General features: G+C 56.7%; 4 protein-coding genes across 4 annotated transcripts; 2 read left to right on the top strand and 2 right to left on the bottom strand.

Annotated features, from left to right (window-relative positions):
* Positions 1–746: 746 nt before the first annotated feature.
* On the bottom strand, positions 747–1795 carry VOLCADRAFT_95424 (uncharacterized protein; the record flags this gene model as incomplete). The annotated part of the gene is made up of 3 exons (XM_002954537.1): positions 747–941; positions 1346–1435; positions 1745–1795. 3 exons carry the CDS (start codon positions 1793–1795, stop codon positions 747–749), a joined length of 336 nt encoding a protein of 111 aa, XP_002954583.1.
* A 2041-nt stretch (positions 1796–3836) lies between these two features.
* VOLCADRAFT_95423 (uncharacterized protein) lies at positions 3837–9066 on the top strand (the record flags this gene model as incomplete). The annotated part of the gene is made up of 4 exons (XM_002954600.1): positions 3837–4363; positions 4639–4838; positions 7579–8655; positions 9044–9066. 4 exons carry the CDS (start codon positions 3837–3839, stop codon positions 9064–9066), a joined length of 1827 nt encoding a protein of 608 aa, XP_002954646.1.
* Positions 9067–12890: 3824 nt separating this feature from the next.
* On the bottom strand, positions 12891–16687 carry VOLCADRAFT_82854 (uncharacterized protein; the record flags this gene model as incomplete). The annotated part of the gene is made up of 9 exons (XM_002954536.1): positions 16604–16687; positions 16278–16382; positions 15862–16020; positions 15389–15481; positions 14755–14912; positions 14307–14394; positions 13703–13891; positions 13412–13525; positions 12891–13205 (listed from the first exon to the last, which is right to left on the bottom strand). The coding sequence occupies exons 1-9, from the start codon at positions 16655–16657 to the stop codon at positions 12891–12893; spliced, it is 1275 nt and encodes a 424-aa protein (XP_002954582.1). The 5' UTR covers positions 16658–16687.
* A 1130-nt stretch (positions 16688–17817) lies between these two features.
* VOLCADRAFT_95421 (uncharacterized protein) lies at positions 17818–21436 on the top strand (the record flags this gene model as incomplete). Its single annotated transcript, XM_002954599.1, has 5 exons — positions 17818–17904; positions 18449–19148; positions 19521–19583; positions 20177–20439; positions 21284–21436. Coding segments are annotated over 5 exons (1266 nt in total), but the record flags the coding sequence as incomplete, so codon positions are not given.
* Between the last annotated feature and the right edge of the window lie 213 nt (positions 21437–21649).

Below are 21649 nucleotides of genomic sequence, written 5' to 3'. Positions count from 1 at the left end.
ATCATATTCTGCTGCTGTTTCATGACGTGCGCACAGTTACCAGGGCATTGCAGACGCGGACCGCTGGGAAAAGCTGCGGCAGAGGCTGCAGCGGATTCAAAGAGACGCTGGGCAGAGGCTGCAGCGGTGAATTGCACGCCACCAACCTTTCCCACACGGCCCCCCTGCAAGCCCCTTCCAGGCGGGTGTCCAAATGAAAATCATAAATCCTTGTCACAGCCTGGCCATCTTTCTATCACCGATGCGTGTTGGGAGCTTGCTTTGTCAGCCGCGGTAAGCGGGGCCCTAGACGGTGGGTCTGCTACCCACAACCTGCAAGGTTTGGCACTGTCCTCAACATACGTATGCCCCTCCCTCAACGCATGCCTCCATTCAATCTGTGCGTGTGTGTGAGGCATGTCACACCATATCCCCTGCCACGGAGCTGTAATATTTTGCACCTGCCCACCCGCCCTTCCCGCAAGACCGTTACGTTTCCTATGCCATAGCTGTTTCAGCCGGCAATGCACCTGGCAGGATTCCCGTTCCACTGCGTCAAACGTAGCTGCGTTGCCGCACTACGTGTCTTGGTGCTCTGCTCATTCGCTTGTGCAGCAGGACATGCCTTCCTAAATGTCAAGACACACTTCAGTCCTTCCGCGGCCGTGAAACACCTTCCACCATCAGCAATGGCAGCAGTTGCATCCGCCCGTCGAGGAAGGAATCATACAGAGGTCAAATCTTCCGCAACGATGCTCCGGCTCCGCTTAGATATCCAGGACTGTCCTGGATGCATTGACCGGCACCGCAACCGGCTCCGACCAGCCAACCACGTCCAGGTGCGACCGGCCGCGCTGAGTTGGCACAGTGCGCTTGGACTTAACTGGCAGTTGGTCGATGGGGCACTGCAACGGATGCAACAGCGTCAGGTGGTCAATGCTTAGCAACATCAGGTTGTCCAACTGAAGGACGTGAGGCCGGGCGACGAAGGGACGCAACCACGCATTGCAGCTGTCGCTAGGAGGATTCGCTCTAACATGATATGGTGTAAGAGTACGTCTGAAATAGAATCCTTAAGAGAAGGAGCGAATGCCGTCACACCTCCACCGCTGAAAGGGCAGAGGCCTCAAGGGTTGTCATGTCCTAACCGAACTATTTAAAAGCAATTTGCGTCTCAACTTACATTAAATCCCAGGAACATGTCAGGTATCAATCTGCCCTGCTTTTGAAGGGACCAGTCCGCTGAGTCGAAGTAGCGGCGGATTGGCTTCTACGTAAAAGCATGACGAAGCGAAACAAAGCTTTTCAGCAAAGCCAGCGGTCACCGGAAGGACAACTGAACAAAAAGGAACATTACACGCCTCACCTTTCCCAGCAGTGCGCGTTGCTTTAGCTGAAGCCCCCCATACTTTTCAATCAGAAGCTCCTCTTGGCGGGCTATATCCATGTCCATATCCTATGGTTCCAGAAGGGCGCATACGTATCTCAGTTACCAGGAAGAAGGCTTTCATTAAAGAGTAACGTGTCGTAAGCAAGCAAACTAATATGGATTTTTTCCCGATAATGGGCAAATAGTAGGCGCTGAGGCCAAGAGTCGGTGAACCTTGCTGGAACGTGCAATTGACAAACTCACACCTGGGCCGACCCACAACAAGCAACAAATCCAGACCGCAGCACAAACATTCTTCTAACCCGCAGAATACATATGAGCGCGGTAACTAAGGAACCTGAAAAGCAACAAGACAACCCTCCCAAAGATGCTCACCGAGCTGGTGAACGATGAAGAGGACAACTCGTCAGTTGACAGACGTTGCATGGCGGTTCGTTCTTGCCCTCCTTGGCTACCCAAAAGGCACAGTTAGAAGAAAGCCGATGCAATAGGGACTTCTAATCCGTGCTCGAGTTCTGGGATATGTCAAAGTATCTTGTAATTACTGTGGGACAATAAAAGTTATAAACGATGGCTAGCTATCGGTTTCTTGGATAGTACACGGTAACATTTTGTACGACTGAACAGTACGGAAAGTGAGCTCGTCCAGGCCGCGGCCGCGTCCCTGCCAGCCAACCAAGCAGGGGGCGACGAATATTGGCTTTGCATAATATAGCAAGGCGCACCTTTTATAAGTCAGTCTTAAGCATCGATTTGCCTTACTGGGAATCCTTTTTATAACTCAGTCTTAAGCATCGATTTGCCTTACTGGGAATCCCAACGTCACGCTCCAGCCGTCAAGGCGCACTGCTTGTTTGCGCAGGATACGTTTTTAATTTTAACATGTTCTTATCGTTGGATGACAAAGGCTGGCCTTCTTCTGAACAACAAGCATAACTTGGCAGTTCACGTATAAAATGCACACGTGACCACTATCATGAAACATTTAGTCGTATAACTAGAGCGGTGGGACTGGTTTACAATTAGGAAGCGTGTCGTGTATTGCACCGGCGGACATCAAATCTCGCCATGCCATCCCACCGCGCTATGCTGACTACTGATAGGTTCCTTGGGAGCATGGAAAAGCTCTAAACGAGCCTCGTAGTCTGTGAAACGTTAAGGCATGATTAGCTGCCGTTTTCCAGCTACACAACAGGGTCTTTACAGTAAGGGACCGCAACACCGATCTTCCGGAACGCATGCAACCTTCTTAAGGGTTTCATGAACTTCCGCAACCTTTTCCGAATTCTCTGCTCATGAAAGGAGCGCCGCCTCCATCGAAAAGATGCGCAAATGGCGAGCCCAAACTTCACAGACTACATCACAAGGCCCCATATGGGCGGCCATCGTGTGTCCAGGCCGGATTGCATACAGCTCACCGCTTGCCATCCCAGAGAACACGAACATATTCCATACTATGTCCTGAACAGACGAACCTCCGAAAATCTTTGCATAGTGACAATTGTCGCGTTGCACTCCAATAACCCCACCACAACGAGTGTACTCGGCGACCCCGCGACTCTACGTGTAGCACACCACGCACATATGCGACGGTATCATAGCTGCTGTGTGCAGGGCAGTGGCATGTATTGACTACTGCCGGCTTAGAGGCGAATGATTTGCATAATACTTCCGTTTTCGCTGCTCAGAGTTTGCGAACGGAGAGTGTAGCGTCGCAAATACTGCAAAGGCGCAGTGCCATCGAGCATGCTGTTACGAATTGCTCTGTTTGGCTTGGAGGGTATTCCGGAGAGGATGGGTATAGTTCCTGGTAAAATTCAACAAGGTTTCAGTACAGCGGTGTGAAAGGCAACGTGACTGTGCCACCTTAACTTGCTGTGTTGTGTGAGGGTAGATGGGCTGACTAACTGCACGTGGTGAAAAGCCCTTTGTGTGCCGAAACTGTGCGTCTCTCCCCTTGCATGGCGCGGATTGGAAGCAGTTTTCCCAATGCATTTCTTGAATTGTACGAACGTAGGGCAGTTACGGAGGTCCTGGATTTGGGTGAACTTGGGGTGCATGCTACAACGTGCAAGGGCAATCACCATGCGCGGTGGCCCAACAAGTACCGGCTGACAAGCTCTTGCCACCGCCAAGTTTTGTTGGCTTAGACGCGACGGAGCGAAGCGACCGGAGCTTCTAAGGCTGGTTCTGTGGTACTGTCGTACAACTGGTTCGCAGTGGCGACTTAATTCTCGCTGCTCTCCTGGTGAAGTCATTCTGCCTTCACGCAGAAGAGCATACAGCCTTGTCCAATAGTCAGTGTGACAGGCTGTACTTGAAGCCTTACCAATTCAAGTTCCGATCTACATCGCTCGAGTTCCTACGATTCCTACTTAGTTCATTTAAATGTCAACTATTAATGACAATGCGCCATCGACTGAGACTGTAGCCACCGTTCCAGGCAGATGAGCTGCGCGCGGATGTTATGGCTAACGAGCAGAAGGTACCGAGAGATGTAATCGGTCACCGCCTGCAAGCATTCGCAGGCTTTCATCTCGGTCTTCAGCTCATTCGCAGCTACCTTGATGCCGGCTGCTACGAGAAGGCCGCTGAGTGGACAGACCGGCTCCAGCTTCGCGCCGAGATCGGTATAGAGGTGACGCACCAGCTAGCCTCAGAGCCCCGCATAGGCCTGACAGCCGCGGATCACTGTTTTAATAACATCATCGGCACACGGATTCCAAAAGGCGAGAAAGCGGAGGCCCTCGTGCGTAAACAGAGGGACTGGGCCCTGCGGACGGCAAGCGCCTCCACGCCTGGCAGTCATGGCGGCAGCCATTCTCGCGGCGCCGGAGGCTCCGGCGGCGGAGGCAGCGGTGGCGCATCGCGCGGCAGCAACCAAAGGGGTGGCGGCCAGCGCGGAGGTCACGAGTACGGCGGAGGTCGCGATGCAGAGCGCTTTGATCGCAGCGATCGCAATGGCAATAGCCGCAAGGAAGGCCGCAGCGGCAAGTAGTGGTTTTCAGACTCTGGCACAGTAGAGTGGGGCCAGTTTGCCTGTCCTTTTTTCTTGGCCCGTGTGCCGCTCCCTTCAATGACCACTGCCGGACAGTGCAGCGTGCACAGGATTTTTCCTTTTCTGGTTACGATGAGGTTGCCAGCGAACATCGATTTGGGCACCCGCGCGTGCGATTGAGGCGCACGTGTGCGCGATAGTCGGCGCCCGTGTGCGCAGTTTTTTTTTTTTTGGCGCCCGCGTGCGCAGTTGTTGGCGCCCGCGTGCGCAGCTGTTGGCGCCCGTGTGCGCAGTTGTTGGCGCCCGCGTGCGCAGTTTTTGGCGCCCGTGTGCGCAGTTTTTGGCGCCCGCGTGCGCAGTTGTTGGCGCCCGCGTGCGCAGTTGTTGGCGCCCGTGTGCGCAGTTTTTGGCGCCCGCGTGCGCAGTTGTTGGCGCCCGTGTGCGAAGTCATTGGCGCCCACGAGTGCAGTTGTAAGCTTCGTTGACGACTTTCTTTTTTACTCGCGTTGTTTTGCCTTCCCGCTTTGTTCCTCTTATTGCTTTCGTTTTTTTGTGGTTGTGAACAGACCGTCGCACGGGTTCACTTTGTGGCAGCGTTTGCCGTTTCTTCCTTTTTCGGATGTTTCGCGTCAGGCCAAGTGGCCACTCAAGTCGCCTTGGCAGCCGGCCGGCTGGGGGACCCGTCTTTTGCCGGTCTTACTCTTTAAACGTTGCTCCACTTCTCGCCTCGCCCGTGTCTCCAACAGTCTGTCCGGTGCTCGCTGCAGGCCTTCATAGCCGCCAGTAATCTCCAGCCTGAGGATCCATGGATTCGTTCTCGCACGACGATGCTATTGCCTTCCTGTCCAAGCTAGGGGTGGAGGCCCTCTCGAGTCCGGGCCTTGCGGAAAACGTCCAGCTGTCCGTCAGTCGCAACGCCAGCCAATTCAAAGGGCAGCGTCTCTTAGGTCAGCCGCGCGGCCCACCTACCGCAGCCCCCGAAGATTTGCCAGCCCCCAAACGGCCCGCACCGGGCCCCGTTCCTGCCCGTCGGCCAAACCTGGACTCCGCACCAGTTCCGGCAAGTCTGGCCACGCATCGGAAACAACCAGCCCGCCCCGCGGTGGCACCAGAAGGTGTGAAGGTTGAGTCCCCAGGTGAATTCTGGGAAGATAAAGGGGAGTTTTCTAGTTCTACTTTCGACAACACCTTGGGATCTCGGTCGTCTCTAGTAGCGGGTCCGCCTCTCGTGCCGCCCCAGATGAGGGGACACCTCTCGAGCAAGAAAGGCGCTTGGAAGGCTTGGGTTGTGAACGCGCTGGTCATCTCGTGGATAACGTCGGGTTTCCCACTTCGTTGGGTCTCCAGCCCTCCCCCCCGCAGCACTCTGGCCGCAATCATGCTTCGGCAACCGCCAACGCCGCGTTCGTGGACAAGCCGTAGCAGATCTAGTGGCGTCGGGCACGGCCCGTGTTTGGCCGTCGCAGCCCCGTGTGGTTTGCCCGTTGGGGGTTGTGCAGCAGGCAACTAAGCTCCGGCTTATTTGGGACGGCAGGCCGGTAAACGATTACTTGCACGTCCCTTCCTTCCGCTATGAAGACCTGAAGGCGGTTCCTGGTTGGCTACTCCCAGGCGATTATCTTTTTACTTTGGACCTTAAAAGCGGCTATCATCACCTCGATATCGATCCCAGGTTCTGGGAATATCTCGGCTTCTGCTGGAGAGGGGTCTTTTATGTCTTCACACAACTGCCTTTCGGCCTCGCTTCCGCTTGCTGGGCGTTCACGAAGCTCATGCGAGAGGTCATGCGCCCCTGGCGCAAACGCGGCTGGCGATGCTCGGGCTACATAGACGATCAGGTTCACGCAGACCAAAACGCCGACAACTTGGTCCGGCGTAGGGCCGAAGTGGTTGCTCAGTTGGAGTCGCTCGGGTTCTTGGTCAACAAGGAGAAATCTATGCTGGGGGCCGTGCAGCATCGCATTCGTTATTTGGGCATGCTTATCGATACCAAGGACGGAGTATTATCGTGCCAGACAACAAGCGGGACCGCCTCTTATCTCAGATCAGCAGCATGCTCACGGCGTGGCGCTCGACCGCCCGCCTATTGGCATCCATTAAAGGCCAACTCCTGGCCATGTCTTGGGCCCTCGGACCTTGGGCCCGGCTGCGCACCCGAGCTCTCGGTCAACTCATTGAAACTCGGCAGACCTGGGAAACCCATCTCCCCCTCTCTGACGACGCGCGGGAGGAGCTGTCTTCTGGGAGTCGTCTTTTGATAGGTTTAACGGCCGACGGCACCTGTGGTTTCCGTCCGTGGTGCACTCCCTCTTTTTTTTTTTTTTGCGACGCCGCAGGCAAATCCTCCGAGTCCCTTGGAGGTTGGGGGGCCTGGACCATCCTCAATGGCCGGTTAGCGCCAGCGCATGGCGAGTGGACGCCCGACGCCAGTGCTATGGGATCTACCCCGCAGGAACTCCATGCTTTTCTGAACGTGATTCAATCTTTCGATAGCCCAGCCGGTTTATCTGGTCAGTCGGTTAAGGTCATCACCGACAACCTTAATGCAGCGAATGTCATCAACAAGGGCTCCGCTAAAGCGGACAACTCCCACAAGGTCGCCTGCGAGCTGCACAGCTTTTGTTTTGAGCAGGATATCCGCTTGCAAGCGGAGTGGCGACCCCGCGGCCAGAACCAGCTCGCCGATGCGCTTTCGAAACTGCAAGACCCTGACGACTGGATGCTGAAGCCCAGCATATTCCGCAGGCTTCAAGACACCTGGGGCCCCTTCGACATCGACCTATTTGCGTCCCACGCGACTTTCCAGCTCCCCGCGTACTATTCCCGCTATTTCACCCCTACGACGTCCGGAGTCGATGCTTTCAGGTTCTCATGGGGGCGCAGGTGCTGGGCGAACCCGCCATTTCACCTCCTCCTCAGGGTACTGCAGCACGCCGAGGCCTGCCAGTCCCGGCTTTGCCTTGTCGCGCCTTTCTGGCCTACTCGCGACTGGTGGCCTTTTATCACAGACGACGGGGTTTGGTTCAAACCTTTCGTGAGTGGAGTTCGCTTGCTCGGCCGGGCCGTGGATGTCTTCCTGGCCCGCACTTCGGGGGCCCCCCTGCCCAAAGGCGCTTCCCGCTGGTCCACCTTGGCCCTTCTGGTCGACTTCTCGGCCTCTAACATCAACCGTATCCGTGTCCCCGCTGATCCGATCGCGCCCCTCGCACAGACTTAGATGCCCGGGCTGAGGCTCTTTTGGTCGCTCTTGGCGCGGAGGCGGACGCGGAGCTCTCCACCTTGGCGACTCAGTTTGCCCAAGTGGCCGGTCAGACACTCGCCCCGCGGACGTCCAATGATTACGCGCGGTCTTGGAACCCTTTCCGCGAGTGGTGGGTGGCCAGGCGACTGCCCGGAAGCATCTACGACACCCCGGGTGAGGTGGTGGCACTCTATCTGCTCTCCCTGCTGAACTCGTCCAAGGAAGATAAGGTGGGGCCTGGACGGGTTCGTACAGCGAGTGCAGCAATCAGCTCCTATTTCCGCCTAGCCAGCAGAGCGCCCCCTACAGAGCACCCTGCCTGCAGCATCGTCCGCGACCTCGCCGAAAAGCAACTCCAAGGCCGTAAGCTGGAACGCGACACCCTGGAGCCGGCGGACGTCACGGCGCTGGCCCGGCTGGTCGGTGGGCCGGAGCCGCTCCTTGACCAGCTGATGACCGTTACAGCCGTCGTGGTCATGTTCGCGGGGTTCTTTCGGTTCGACGACGCTGCGGAGATAAGCGTTCACGAGGACCTTCTGGTTATCACGGCGACTGGGATGGATGTTTTCATCCCTCGTTCCAAGACCGATCAGCAGAGACGGGGTCACTGGGTCCCCATCGCCCGTGTCGGCGGTGCCGCGTGCCCCGTGGGCCTGACGGAGCGCCTCCTCACCTTAGGAGGGTACAAACGCCGCCCAGACACGCCGGACGAGGACGTCGGGCCCCTTTTGTGGCCGGTCCAGTGGAACAGGGCCGGGGGGTACTTGTCAGGCCCCCTGACAGGCACGGTGGCCCAGCCAATCCACTCCCTGTCGTACCCTGCCTTCTGCCACCGGCTCAACAAGACTCTGCAGGCAGCAGGGATCACCCGCCGCATCACCGCGCATTCCATGCGCATAGGAGGAAACAGCACTGCCGCCGACCGCGGTGTGCCTGCGGACCTGCGCAAAGTGCACGGCCGGTGGCGCAGCGACGCCGTGGTACAGTACTACACGCGGCGCGACGGGGAGGCGAAACTCTCCGTCTCCCGCAGCCTGGGCCTCGCCAGTGAGCAAATGTCTCTTCGGTCTGCTGTGTAAGGCCCTTGGCAGCGGTGCAATTCTCGCCAACAAATCGTCCAAATCGCATCGTTCAGCACCATCGGGTCAGCCAATCCTCCGCCACCAGAACCAGTTAAGGGAGACAGTAACACAGAATTGTTGGCTTAGACGCGACGGAGCGAAGCGACCGGAGCTTCTAAGGCTGGTTCTGTGGTACTGTCGTACAACTGGTTCGCAGTGGCGACTTAATTCTCGCTGCTCTCCTGGTGAAGTCATTCTGCCTTCACGCAGAAGAGCATACAGCCTTGTCCAATAGTCAGTGTGACAGGCTGTACTTGCCCCACGCCCGCCCTGTCCCTGTCAGCCCCTTGCTTCCCTTTCTCCGCTATCCCCAGTCTTGCCCCAGATGCAGCACTGATTGGCTCGGCCTGGCGTCGGCGGGCTCCTGAGAGGCGCCCTCCCCCCCCCCTCAGCATGGTGGCAGACGGAGGCAGCACGCGCGCGGGAGGGGGGTGGTTCAGGGGGCGGGCCGAGGCGCCCGCATCCGGGATGAGGGGGTACACCTCTTGGGGTTGGTGCCTGGTCATTTCTGGTCGGCCGGGCTTTGTCTGGTGCTAAGGTCTTTGGGCGCGCGGGTGCTGCAGTGCTTCTGTTCTCAGGTTAGCTTTGTTTTGGTTTTTGGTGTTGGGCGCTGGCGCCCTTTCGCGGTGTGTTCCGGGCTGTTGGCTGTCTGGTGTGTCGCGCCGCGGTCGGCCGCGCGGCCCCCGTGGCTACGGGCGGCCTGCTGGCCGGTTAGGCCGCGCGGCCACTGATAGGCTTGGCTGTTTGCTCTTCCTGCTGTGTAAGGCCCTTGGCAGCGGTGCAATTCTCGCCAACAAATCGTCCAAATCGCATCGTTCAGCACCATCGGGTCAGCCAATCCTCCGCCACCAGAACCAGTTAAGGGAGACAGTAACACAGAACACCCTATTCGCGACATCCGTAACCGCCTATATTCCATACAATGCAAGAACTGCATTGGGAAAACTGCTTAGGGAAAGGACGGCATCTTAGGAATTTCAGGGCTGCCACCGCAAGTTACCAAATAATGCACGCACTCCGGCCTGCATCCTCCCCTCCCTATCACATATTATCTATGAAAGCAAAACGGCGCACAAAGGCCTTTTCGCCACATGCTGATGGTCAGTGTATCTCCCGTTCCACCCTCACGCAAAACAAAACAGCAAAGTCCCCCCACGGTGCCGCTAAGGTGGCGCAGTAACGTTGCATTCCACACCCGCTCTACTGAAACCTTGTTGAGTTTTACCAGGATCTATGGCTCAGTATTTGCGACGCTCCACTTCTCCACCTCACAAACCCTGAGCAGCACAAAGCCAAATAAAGTACTCACAGCAACCAAAAGTAAGCGTTAAACAAATCATTCGCCTCTAAGCCGGCAACAGCCAATACATGCCACTGCCCTGCACACAGCAGCTGATGCCGCCGTCTGTCTAACTGCTCTGAAGCCATATGCTCACACACTCTTAGCTCACCTCTTGCACACAACCCCCTTCACATCGTATGTCAGTGTGCGACTCGCAACCTCTTTGCAAAGTGTGGTGTGCACCATTCCTGGCCACCACGATTGTAACGTTCACCTCCTGCCGCTGTGTCGAGTTGCTTCACTCCCCAGTTGCGAACCCCCTTTGCCGCAGCTCTCTCACTGCTACCCTCTTGTCCTAGGCTCACCTCGAATCAACTCGCCATTTACCCTCCATCATGCTGCGTTCACCGTCAAGAGCAACACGCATGCCGTGCACAATCAACTCAGGCAAAGTCAGGTTGCCAGCATGGTCAAGATCGCTATCACGCACACCGCACCATCACCTTAAACTTTCGTTAACCGCATAAAAATGTAGTGTCCTGAGCTCATCACGGGATGTGCATCCACCGATCGGTACTTTCCTGAAGTCGTGACATAACATTTGGTACCGAGACGATGTCTCGGTTCCGACCTGAGTTCCAATTTCAGCTGAAGCGGTGCGTTCTGAGCGGGAGGTGGGAGGCCCCGCGGCCACTGGTTGGTCGAGGGCGCACTCTACAGCTAGAGAGGGGATAACTGTAACATCCCGGGCATATCACGGGATCTGCATCCACCGATCGGTACTTTTCTGAAGTCGTGATATGACAAAAAATGTTATCCAAACCCGGCGCAAAAGAGCATACAGCCAAAACAACGTCGTGTCAGTTCTCAGTCCTTAGGACCTTCACCACTGGCCCCAGCTGTCCCCGCTAGCCGGGTCGTCCAATCGCCGGCCTTTCTCCGCCGCTCCACGTCCAGCCCTCACCCCGCTGCGGCTGCCACCACTGCGGTAGCTGCCACCATCACCGTCCGTCGATTCTGACCACCCGCCGCGACCGCCAGCTCGCGAAGACCGACCCGGCGCTGAGCCCTTGGACCAATCATCGTAACTGTTGCTGCCGGCGCTACGGTCGCTACCACGACGTGCTCCACGATCGCCGTAGCGATCACCTCCATAGCCACCGCGATCCGACTTACCATACCCGCCGCGATCTGACCGATCGTAGCTACGCCCAGCCCCGCCGTCACGACTGCCATATGCCCCGCCATCCCTGCTGCGCGACCCTCTGTCATCCCTGCCTCCATAGCTCCATCGATCGCCACCGCCCCTTGGATCAGACCGGCCCCCATAGCGGTCCATGCGGCCTCCGCCACCGCTGGAGCGCGAGCCGCCGGCCCTGCTGGCCATCAGCGTCTCGACCTCCAGGGCGATAGACTTGGGCTTGTCCAAGACCCACCCCCGCTGGCTCGCCACCGCGGCGCAATGCGTCAACAATTGCTGCAGAAGCCGTTCAAGAGGCAAGCAGAGGGAAGAGAAACGTGAAGCGTCGCAGGAAAAAACAGGACTCGTTAGCGCAGGAGTCAGATGCAAATCTATTGTGCACGTTCCAAGTTGATTGAACAGGTCAGTGCTCGCAATATCCTCCCTGGATAACCCGAGGCTAGCTCCACTCCACTCCACTCCACTTTTGGTGCAACTGCAGCCGGTCTGGAGGTTGCAATCCTCCTTCCGTAACCTCCTCAGGTGCTCTCCAACGTCCTCACCTCCGCGAGCTCCGTGGGCACATCGAACGCCAGACCCGACAGCCCGGCCTCCGGCTCGCCTGGCTGTCCCTCCACCGCCCGGATACGGCCCACCAGCCGGTCCAAATCCGCCAGGCTGCGCTGCGCTGCGGCTGGCGCGACGCTGGTCAGCTGCCGCAGCGCAACACTGAGGGAGCGGACGCCATCGACGACCATGCCTGCAATGCCATTAGGAAGCAGCTTCGTCGGAAGTTCAGCAGCATACATCGGACGGCGGCATGGCTACCAGACGGAACTGCCTACCTGCCAGTTCATACCATGTCCGTTGGGCGGGGATGGTTGGACAGGACAGGAACCGCGCAAGCAGTGCGCCGGGGGCTTAATACCGAATGGAATGCATCAAGAGGTGCACACGCTGGTGTTCGTTTCTGCGCAGTCCTACCATACCACCACCACGCACCACAAGTGCTCTGGTCCAACCCCCATGCAATGGTTTCCTCCAAACTCCTGATTCCACCATTCCACCGCAGAGCCCAAACATTCGTCTCCCTGCCACATTCTTGGCACATGGTGGGGGCCACGCGGCACGTGGCCCCGAGAAGGGGGTGGGGATGTCCAAGGCCCATACTCGGTCCAAAGTTGCAAGCGGATCATGCGCCTCGTCACCATGGGCCTCGTCCGCGGCCCCCTTAAAACGTTTCGCACACACCTCGGTTGGTCAGTAGGCGCAAGGTGACGAAGCCTATCTCGTACGTGAGCAGCGAGCGTGGCTGTGGCACCTGTCGGAAGCCTGCCATGGCCGCCAGGGCAGCAGCCAGCACGCGGGATGGCTGCTCCGAGGACAGCAACCGCTCAGCGGCCGGCACGAAGAAGTCCACCACGCCGCTGTCCACCTACAGTTCGCGTGCGTTTGTTATTGTTGAGACCGTCCAAAAACATCATGCTAGCAAGGTATATGTGCTAGCAGGGTATTTCCTGCGTTTCGGAACAAACCGAGCTAAAATGTGAGTTGTTAGCAAGGGCATACCAATTCGCACCGGTATGCCTTTGCTTGCATCTATACAAATACTGCAGCGCGGTGACACACTCCTCCTTCCCCTCCTTTCCCGGACTGGCTCCCTTTCTCTACCTTTTGCTTTCACTCTCCCTTTCACGACTTAGATCCCCTCTTCGCCAAGCGGGTTCCATGTGCCCTCACATCCTCCGACACGAAGCCACAACACACAACAGCAACAGCAGCGCGACCTTTTCCCCGCAGTTACCTTGTCTAACTTGCCCAGCACTGAGCGAGAAGCCGTGCGCATGACATCTCCCGGGTCGGGCGCCCCCACCAGCTCCGCATTGGTGACCTTGGTGGCGCGCAGGATGAGAGCCAACGACCGGGCCTCACGCTCAGTAAAGAGCACCACAGCAGTCCCCGTCTTGCCGGCGCGCCCAGTGCGGCCGGAACGGTGAAGGAAAGCCTCGTTGTCCTGCGTGCGGCGTAGGTAACGTAAGCGGGGTGAAGTGAGGAGGAAAAGTGAGGAGACGCCAGGACGTGTCTGACGCCGACGCCCTGCGTACGAAAACCCACCCATCACTAGGACGCGGAAAAATCCCAGCAGCCGGGCAATTCCTTGGCGGCTATTTCATAAGCTATTTCCCAGCAATTTGAGAGGTGGCATGGCTACGAACCCACCTGAGGCAAATCAAAGTGCGCCACCAAATCGACAGAGGGGATGTCCAGCCCACGAGCTGCCACATCGGTTGCCACAAGGCAGTTGTACTTGCCGTCGCGGAAGAGAGCAAGAGCCTGGAGGTGGGATATAGGGATAGCATGCGTCAGGACGGGACTCGGAAACGGTGTAATACGCATGTCTCCCATCAGATATATCGGTCTACAAGGCGCCAGCCTGGGTTTAGCCGTTGCACGGTGCACGGCGGCACACCGACCCAATACCAGTCCGCTGCGTCTGCTCGCACCGCGCACCTTTTCACGCTGCGCCTGGCTGATGTCGCCGTGCAGCGCATCGCAGCTCGCAAACTCGTTGACGGCCATGTTGACCTCGTCAGCCTTGGCCTTGGTGTTGACGAAGATGATGGCCTTGCCGCCACCCGCAGTGTTGCCGTACATTGCCAGCAGGCCCTGCAGCGCCGACATCTTCTGCGCACCGTCCACCTGCGAAAGCAAGGAAGGTAACAGCAGTAAAAGATGGCAACCGTGAGTGCAACTGCAGCACTTAAGTCAAGAAATCTCGCTCAACACATTGAGCAGCCCCAGGCCAAACGTCATCTACTCGAGTGCACGACAAATCAGGCCAACGGGAGGTTGCAGCATGCGTATCGTACACCGCTGTAACAGGTCCCTCCCCCGATAGTGCAGATAGATAATCTGAGGACTGGTCCTAAAACTCCAGAACGCGTACACTGCCAACGTGTGTCGCGACAGTCCGTCTGGAAGTAAATTCACCTCCTGGCCTAGAAGGAATAGAAAAGTAACTCCGGGGTCGTGAACAGGCTAGGTATCCGGAATCCCCTAGATAGAACTCTTTCCCCCCAATCCCTATTGGGCCATCGCTCCATTTCCCGCTTACCTGCTGCACCAGGAGCCGGATGGTGTCCGCCAACTTGCCAGTGTTCTCCTCGCCCACCAGGTCAATGGTCAACGGGTTGTTCTGGTACCTGCAGCAGCAGCAGCAGCAGCGGTTCACGACCTCGCAATTTTGAAGACGCAGCAGCTGGGGATTTCGGATAACGATTTATGCAGGCACAATTTTATGCAGGTGCAATATGCCTGCACTAGCATCCTACAAACATGCCGGGGGCGATGTCCTAGGGGCCCTTCCTGGATATTTTACCGCTCCGCTTCCCGCTTCCATTCAACACCTCAAAATCCCTATTTTTAGAATTACGCACGACCACAATCCACCTTCAGAAAGCAAATGCACAACATCCCTCCTTCCATTCCGCCATCCCATCCAAAGTGACCCTAAGTTGAGAGCTGCGACCATCCCCTGGGCATCACCACCGATCCGAACGTACCTCTTGGCCACGGATTTAACCCATTTGGGTAGCGTTGCCGAAAAGAGCAGCGTCTGGCGCTCCTTGCCCTCGGGAATGGCCCCCAGGATGCGCTCCATGTCCTGCTCGAAACCCATATCCAACATCTGATCGGCCTCATCCAGCACCGCGTAACGAATCTGCGACCAGACGAGAACATGATATTACGTCGGGCTCAAAAGTTGCAGGTGCCCGCATACATGTTGGCGCCAAGGCATTTCGTGAGGTATTAGGAAGTTTAAAGACGCGAACGATGCGCCAGGGCCAACGAGCTACACTGTTGTCCTTGCTGTGCGCTTTGCGTTGATGCAAAGCAAGACACGGGCTGCATGCTACACGCACCGCTGAGCGAAGGAGTGAAGTGCTATGAGTCAGTAGTGCAACACAGGTCGTACATCGGCTCCACCCTCGTAAGAACTATAGCCAACATTTGGGCCCCCCTCTTTCCATGATACATCCAGAAACCAGAAAACAACACAACCAGGCTTTACCGTGTCCTAAGGTGCCTTCGGCTCTTACGCTAGCGTCCCACATGCTTGCCCCGGCGGCCATTTGCCCCGACCAGCCTAGTGCGCTAGTGCATAATAGCCTTCATGACCCTATACCCGTTACTTACGTTATCCAGCTTCAAGCAGCCACGCTCCAGCAGGTCAATGATGCGGCCCGGTGTGCCGACCACCACGTCCACACCGTTCTCCAAGGACCGGATCTAAATTTTGACACGAGCACAGGTTTTCGGGGCACGGCAATTCGAGGCGGATGCCGTGAGTTCAAGTGATGAGAGACGGGGAATGGCATTAAAAGTAGCAGTGACGATAGGCACCCAAGCCCTTTGGGATGCCTCTTGAACTGTGTTCCGGTGCGCGCACTTGTCCGCGGGCCCTGATCTGTGAAAGTAGTCTGGAAGACTAACCCAAGCTACAAGCCGGCGCCCACTACGACAAGAGACTCCCTTTATATTTCGTTTCATAACAGACCCTCACGGATGTAGGAACACCTTACTTTCCTGTGCAGCAACCCCGGCTGTCGTATGCAACACCGACCCGACCCACTTTTCCGCACTGGGCCTTTGCCAACAACCTTCCTCACCTGCGGCGAGATGGAAACACCGCCGTAGAAGGAGTCGACCTTGAGGTTGGGGCAAACTGACTCGAACTCACGGGACACCTGGTTGGCCAGCTCACGGGTGGGGGCCAGCACCAGGCACCGAGGCGCGCGGCCCTTGCGGGGACGGGACTTGCCATTTTCCTGCGGGACCGAGTAAGGACGCGTGATGGCGAGATGGCTTTAGTTTGATGGGGCTAGGCAGTGCCGATGTCTCTCTCTCGGGTATCGATATGCATGCGGGACAATGCAGGAGAAACAGTGATGACGTCGAGCAGGAACATATGGCGTTGCGAGAAGAACGTGGCACAGGACAAGCGATAACAATACACGGGTGTGGCATACCATGAGACATTCAGCTAATATTTCAGGGCTGGCATGCGTTGGTGATCTGGGCTTACCTCAAGCAAGTTCTCAACAACAGGCAGAGCGAAAGCGAGGGTCTTGCCCGAACCAGTCTTGGCGCGGCAAACCACATCACGACCGTTCATGATTGGCTCGAACACCTGGAACACAACGGTAAGTGAGCGGGGGCGACAGAGACCCGGCAAGGGATGGCAGCGGAGTCATCGAAGCTCAGGGCCGCGGCTTGGGGAAACACTTGCGAACTTCACGAAATGACTGCGAAATGCATGAACGGCCAACTGGGTGTCCCTCGCGACTCGCACCACCGGCACCCAAAGTGCCGTCCTGCCTGCCAGCCGCCAACCTCATTACGAAAACGCACCTGCGCCTGTACCGGAAAGAGGCTATAAATGCCACGAGCCGCAAGCGCATCCATAGTCTCCGTACAGAGCCCCAGGTTGGCAATCTGCGCACGTACGCACGGTTGGGAAGCGGTCAACGTCACGTGCAAGTGCCGTTTAGGGAAGTGTTTAGGGAAACATACTCAAAAGCACACGGTGGGACTGTTGTTCCCCATGACATAATACTCAGCGTACCAGCAAGGTCTCGTCGATCTCCTTCTCTTGCCCTGACAAAGCGGCCTCATCTTCGTCCAAGAGCTCGTCTTCATCGTCGAGCAAAGAGCTGAAGCTTGTGTCCATGTCCGTAGCCTGCAATTGACAGCCATAATGCTACCATCGCTTACTGGACAAATTTGGTATGTGCAAAGCAACTTCGTTTCAAGTCGGCGTAACTCTCAACGGTTCCCCCTTGGGCTTAATGTCCAAATGCGATAAATGAAACCTTTCCAAAGGCGCACGTTATAACAAAAATAAGGTATAGCTAGCAAACGAAATAGTTGTGTCGCGCCGCCGGACATGCGTGAGGGCTGCAACAATTTCACTGGTGTTCACCCTTGCCAAATCATACGTAGCAATCCGGGTTGAATTGGAAGGAGTTTAACTTACGATAGCGCGGCCCAAAAGCCTCCGTGGTGCTACACAGCGAACACCACAAAGAGGGCGAACTGGAGCCACCACCCGCTGAGTGCGGCCGGAGCGGCAAGGGGCCCCCAAAGCATACTGGAGCTTTGTCAGGATCATCCTTGCCTGGATATCTGCTGTAGGGTTGCTGCGAAAACGCAGGTACACGGACAATTAGTCCGCTGAATACCCACAAAGTATCAGCCTAATCACAGTGGAAATATGAAGAATATAATTGAGTATGTGAAGAAAAAATGTGACATGCGGATTGAATGAGACTGATGTTCGCAAGTCCCGCAGGAAGTTGGTTGAACGGAAGTTCGTTGCTTCCCAATCCAGGGCAATCCAGGTCCTTTTGGTTCTGAACTGTCTACGCTCACGCTCCATGTCCTTTGCCAATCTTCCTGTGTACTGTAATAATTATGTCTTCCTGCCTTGCGTAGGTTGCCCCAAGGCAGACCTTCTCAGGCAGGAGGTGTCCCTCCTTAACCATGGAACATGTTCAAGTGTCCGAAATGTAATCTATTCACTCTACTTCTATTTCTGGTTTAATTGCACGATGCGTAGCACAAACATGTCGGTCAGCCGTATGGCGGCCGTCCTTCAGGCCGGGATGAGGCACGGTGAACTGCCTATCATGCTGTTTCCATGTGTGATCCAGGTGGGCTCAAACTTGCGGCCGCCAAGCGAGCAACCAGGCTTGTAGCGCATTCATAAGGCGCAACGCCTAGGGCAATAGGTTTTGTGTCGGGTCACAACACCTAGGGTACAACGCATCTTTGCGCTACCACAGACTCCAAACTCGATCGCGTGCGACTGCGAACTCCTTCCCTTCGGACGCTGGCAGTGCTTCCACACGGCCAGCACCTGCTGTGGTTGGGTGGTTGCACGCATCTTCACGCGCTAAGCCCACGCCGTCACCGCAAAACCAGGGACGCGGTTACAAGACCAAAGGCGCGCAACGGCCACCCTGCCCCATCGCCCTGCAGCACCTTCCTACTCTAGCCTCCTTCCGCCCACTCTACACTTGTCTCTCTTTGCTGTATCCAAGAACCCAAATCCCTGCTCCCCTTTTTTCCCGCTCCCCGGCCCCTCACTCCCTCTGGCCTTGGCGGCGTTTCCCTGAACAACGCGACATCTACACCCCCGTATGCCCCCCTCTCCCCCCACTCCCCCGCCCACACTTCTACGCGGCGAATCCACAGGCAGCCAGCTTCCCCCTCGTGCCCGTAGCATCTACAGCTGCATCATCGATTGCCACGGCTCCAGCACCGCCTGATACGTCAGCCTCAGGTGATACGGTTCCAGCGCTCGGCGCCGATACAGCTCGCGGTTGTTCTAACTCACTTCGCCTAGATGGCGGATGCTCGCGCGTTGTGGGCTTCGCAAGGGCCCTATCCACACCCCAGCTGGCGGATAAGGGAGGTGTCGACGCCTCTAGCAGCAGCACGCGCAGCAGCAGTGCTTCGAAATTCAGCAGTACCTGCACCTGCACCAGTACCGGTACCATTGCCAGCGCCGTTATCTCTCCTAATCCTGGCACCTTTGGAGGCTGCGGATTCGGCTACCACAGGCCTACCATTGCCACAGCCACTGCGACTGCGACTGCCAGCGATTCCGTCAGAAGCGGCGGCAGCGTATTACCGCGGCCCGTCCTGTCTTCCCTTTCCGAACCGGGACCCGCAGCCTGCGCGCTGCTCCCAGCCTTGTTGCCGACGGCCGGCACCGACTTCACGAGCTCCCTTGGCAGCATCCGCCACCAGCGTTATCGCCACCACGTTTTCCTTGCGAAACGCAAGCATCATCACCTCAACCACGACCACGACGACCGCAATTCCTTCCAGGAACGGTATCATCATCATCGTCATCATCAACAGCATAAACCCTACCTGCACCGGCACGCGGGTGAGCCGGGTGTCCTGTCCAGGCTATCTCGAGGCGTGGCTACGGGCTCAGACGAGTCCGGGACCCGGGACGGTGCGGACGGTAGGGCCTCTCCCTCTTCACCGTCCTCCGTGCACACAGCACTCGCAACAGTAGCAGCGTCAGCAGCTGCATCAGCAGCAGCTTCGTCGCAGCCTTCGTTATCGCCATCGTTGCCTTTATACGGACCTTTGCCGTCAGCAGCAGCAGCAGGGGGCCCGGAAGCTTGTAGGTCAACAGGCGCGTCGGCGGCTCCGCCGCCGCCGCTGGGAACCACATCCACCGCCAGCTCCTCCTCCTCCTCCTCCTCGTCCCCCTCGTCGTCTTTTCAGCAATCCACCTCCCTTGATGCAGAGGCTGAGCGACTCACCGATGCGCAAATCTTAGCTCGCCTGATGGGTTACTTGTGGCCTAAAGGTAAAGCAGCGACTTTTAAATTTTCCTTTCGACTTTTTATTTAAAAAAAGTTTTATTTCGAACACACAACCGATTTGCTTCGACCCAATAATAACAGCAAATCGCTTTTTTTCATCTCGTCCGCATCTCCTTGATTTGCTCCCACCCAAATCACCAAACTTCCGTCAGGCGAAGGCTTCCGCCCGTCCCCAACAACACAACACAGACACAGACATATACAAGAAATATTACTGTGTTTGCCTGCTTAATCACTACACCTTACCGCAGGTCCACATCAAAGCCATAAGCTTATACCGTAAGCAGCACACACGAAACCTTGCCTGCCTCCAGGGTCGATTTTGGGCGCGTTCTCCTCCACCGTCCGCATTCCTTTTCCGCCTCCCCTCCAACAAAGACAAAAAAATTAAACCCCCACGCATAACCCAAATCCAAGTACATGATGATAAGTTGTATTCCCATTCCGTCTTAGGACGGGTCAAGTCCGCAGGTGCTTTCTTGGCTTTGCTGCTTCGCTTCTATAGCATCTCGCCCTCCCCTGAAACCCGCCCAACCCTCTGATCTCATATTGATTTGGGACGCGTCCCGCACGAGAGCCGCAGACAATTCCGAGTTCAGACGCCGAGTGGTGACAGCCACCGGTCTTCTGGTGGCAGCCAAGTTGCTGAACATCAATGTCCCCATATTTCTGAAGTTGGCAGTGGATGCGCTGACGGCCGCGGTGGCGGGCACGGCAGCGCCGGCGGCGATGACGGTGTACGGCATGGCGCTGGGGCCCATTGCGCTGTTGTTGGGGTGGGGGGCGGCACGCGGCGGCATGGCGTTTTGTAATGAGCTGCGTAATATTGTATTTGCCAAGGTACTGCGGTCCCGCGCTCCCACGCCCCAGTGGGGGAAAAGGGCGGAGTCCGGGATCGGGTGTCGGGTCGGGGGTTGGGTGTCGGGTCGGCATGACGGGCAAGAAGGCGAAACCTAAGACGACGACGAGACCTACGTTCCTTTCCGAGCATGCGACCGCATGCGACATGTTCAGGGGCCCGTGTGGCGGTGGTGTAGGATTGGGAATTGCTTGGGCTGCACTCCCTCCCCCTTCCTAGCCAATGATAAAATGGTCAGTAAATAAAAATATGTGTTCCTGATGCGGTACTTATCTTCTTCTAAGGACAATGAGTCTATTTACCTGGTCTGGTACCTGTTTCAGTTGTCAGTGGTTCGTCATATCCCCCCCCTTCCTACAGCCCTTGTCTCCTCCTCCTCCTCCCTCCACTCGCGCAACCACAACCATTCCTTCCACTTTTCAGTGCTTCCTTTTCTCGGCACAATGTTCACCGTTCAGTCATTTCGGCACAATGTTCACCGTTCAGTCATTTCTTTAATGAAGAATTAAGTAATTAATCTAATATTGAATTATTAAAAATCAAGCACCTTTTTCTAGTAAACATTACGGTACACATCGTACTTCCCATCGCACCTACGCGATCCTGCAGCAGCAGCAGTTTACGACTTTGGACCCGCCAGAGGGCAGTTCGTGTTTTTCCCGCTCCTGGACTTTGCTGCCCCCAATTAGTCAACAACACCCCTCCCCCCACTGGTACCCATATATGTCTGGTATCTGCTTTTCAGTCGTCAGTGGTTCCTCTTTCCCCCCTCCCGCTCGCTCGTGGTTCCTCTTCCACCCCTCCCGCTCGCCCTCGCGCACACAGGTATCCCAGGGCACCATTCGCCGCGTAGCACGTGAAGTGTTCTCTCATTTGCATACCCTGGACCTGGCATTCCACCTGTCCAAGCAGACTGGCAGCCTGTCCCGAGTGGTGGACCGGGGGACGAGGGGCATCAATTTCATACTTTCCAGCATGGTGCGGACGAACGTCTGTCTATGTTCGTCTGTGCCTGGTGTGTCTGTATGACTGTGGCTGCGTGTGTCTGTGTGTGTGTGTGTGTGAACGTTACAAGTATCTGACCGGGCCTGACACTGGCCAGGGAGGCCTGATACTGTGTGTGTGAGTGTGTGTGTTCGAGCTGGGAACCTCGCTTACCTGCCTTTCCAGCTGGGGGATAGCAGCGCTACG

This window comes from Volvox carteri (assembly GCF_000143455.1).
Source record: "Volvox carteri f. nagariensis unplaced genomic scaffold VOLCAscaffold_44, whole genome shotgun sequence".
NCBI classification, from domain to species: domain Eukaryota; kingdom Viridiplantae; phylum Chlorophyta; class Chlorophyceae; order Chlamydomonadales; family Volvocaceae; genus Volvox; species Volvox carteri.
This window is presented reverse-complemented; position numbering and strand designations above follow the sequence as displayed.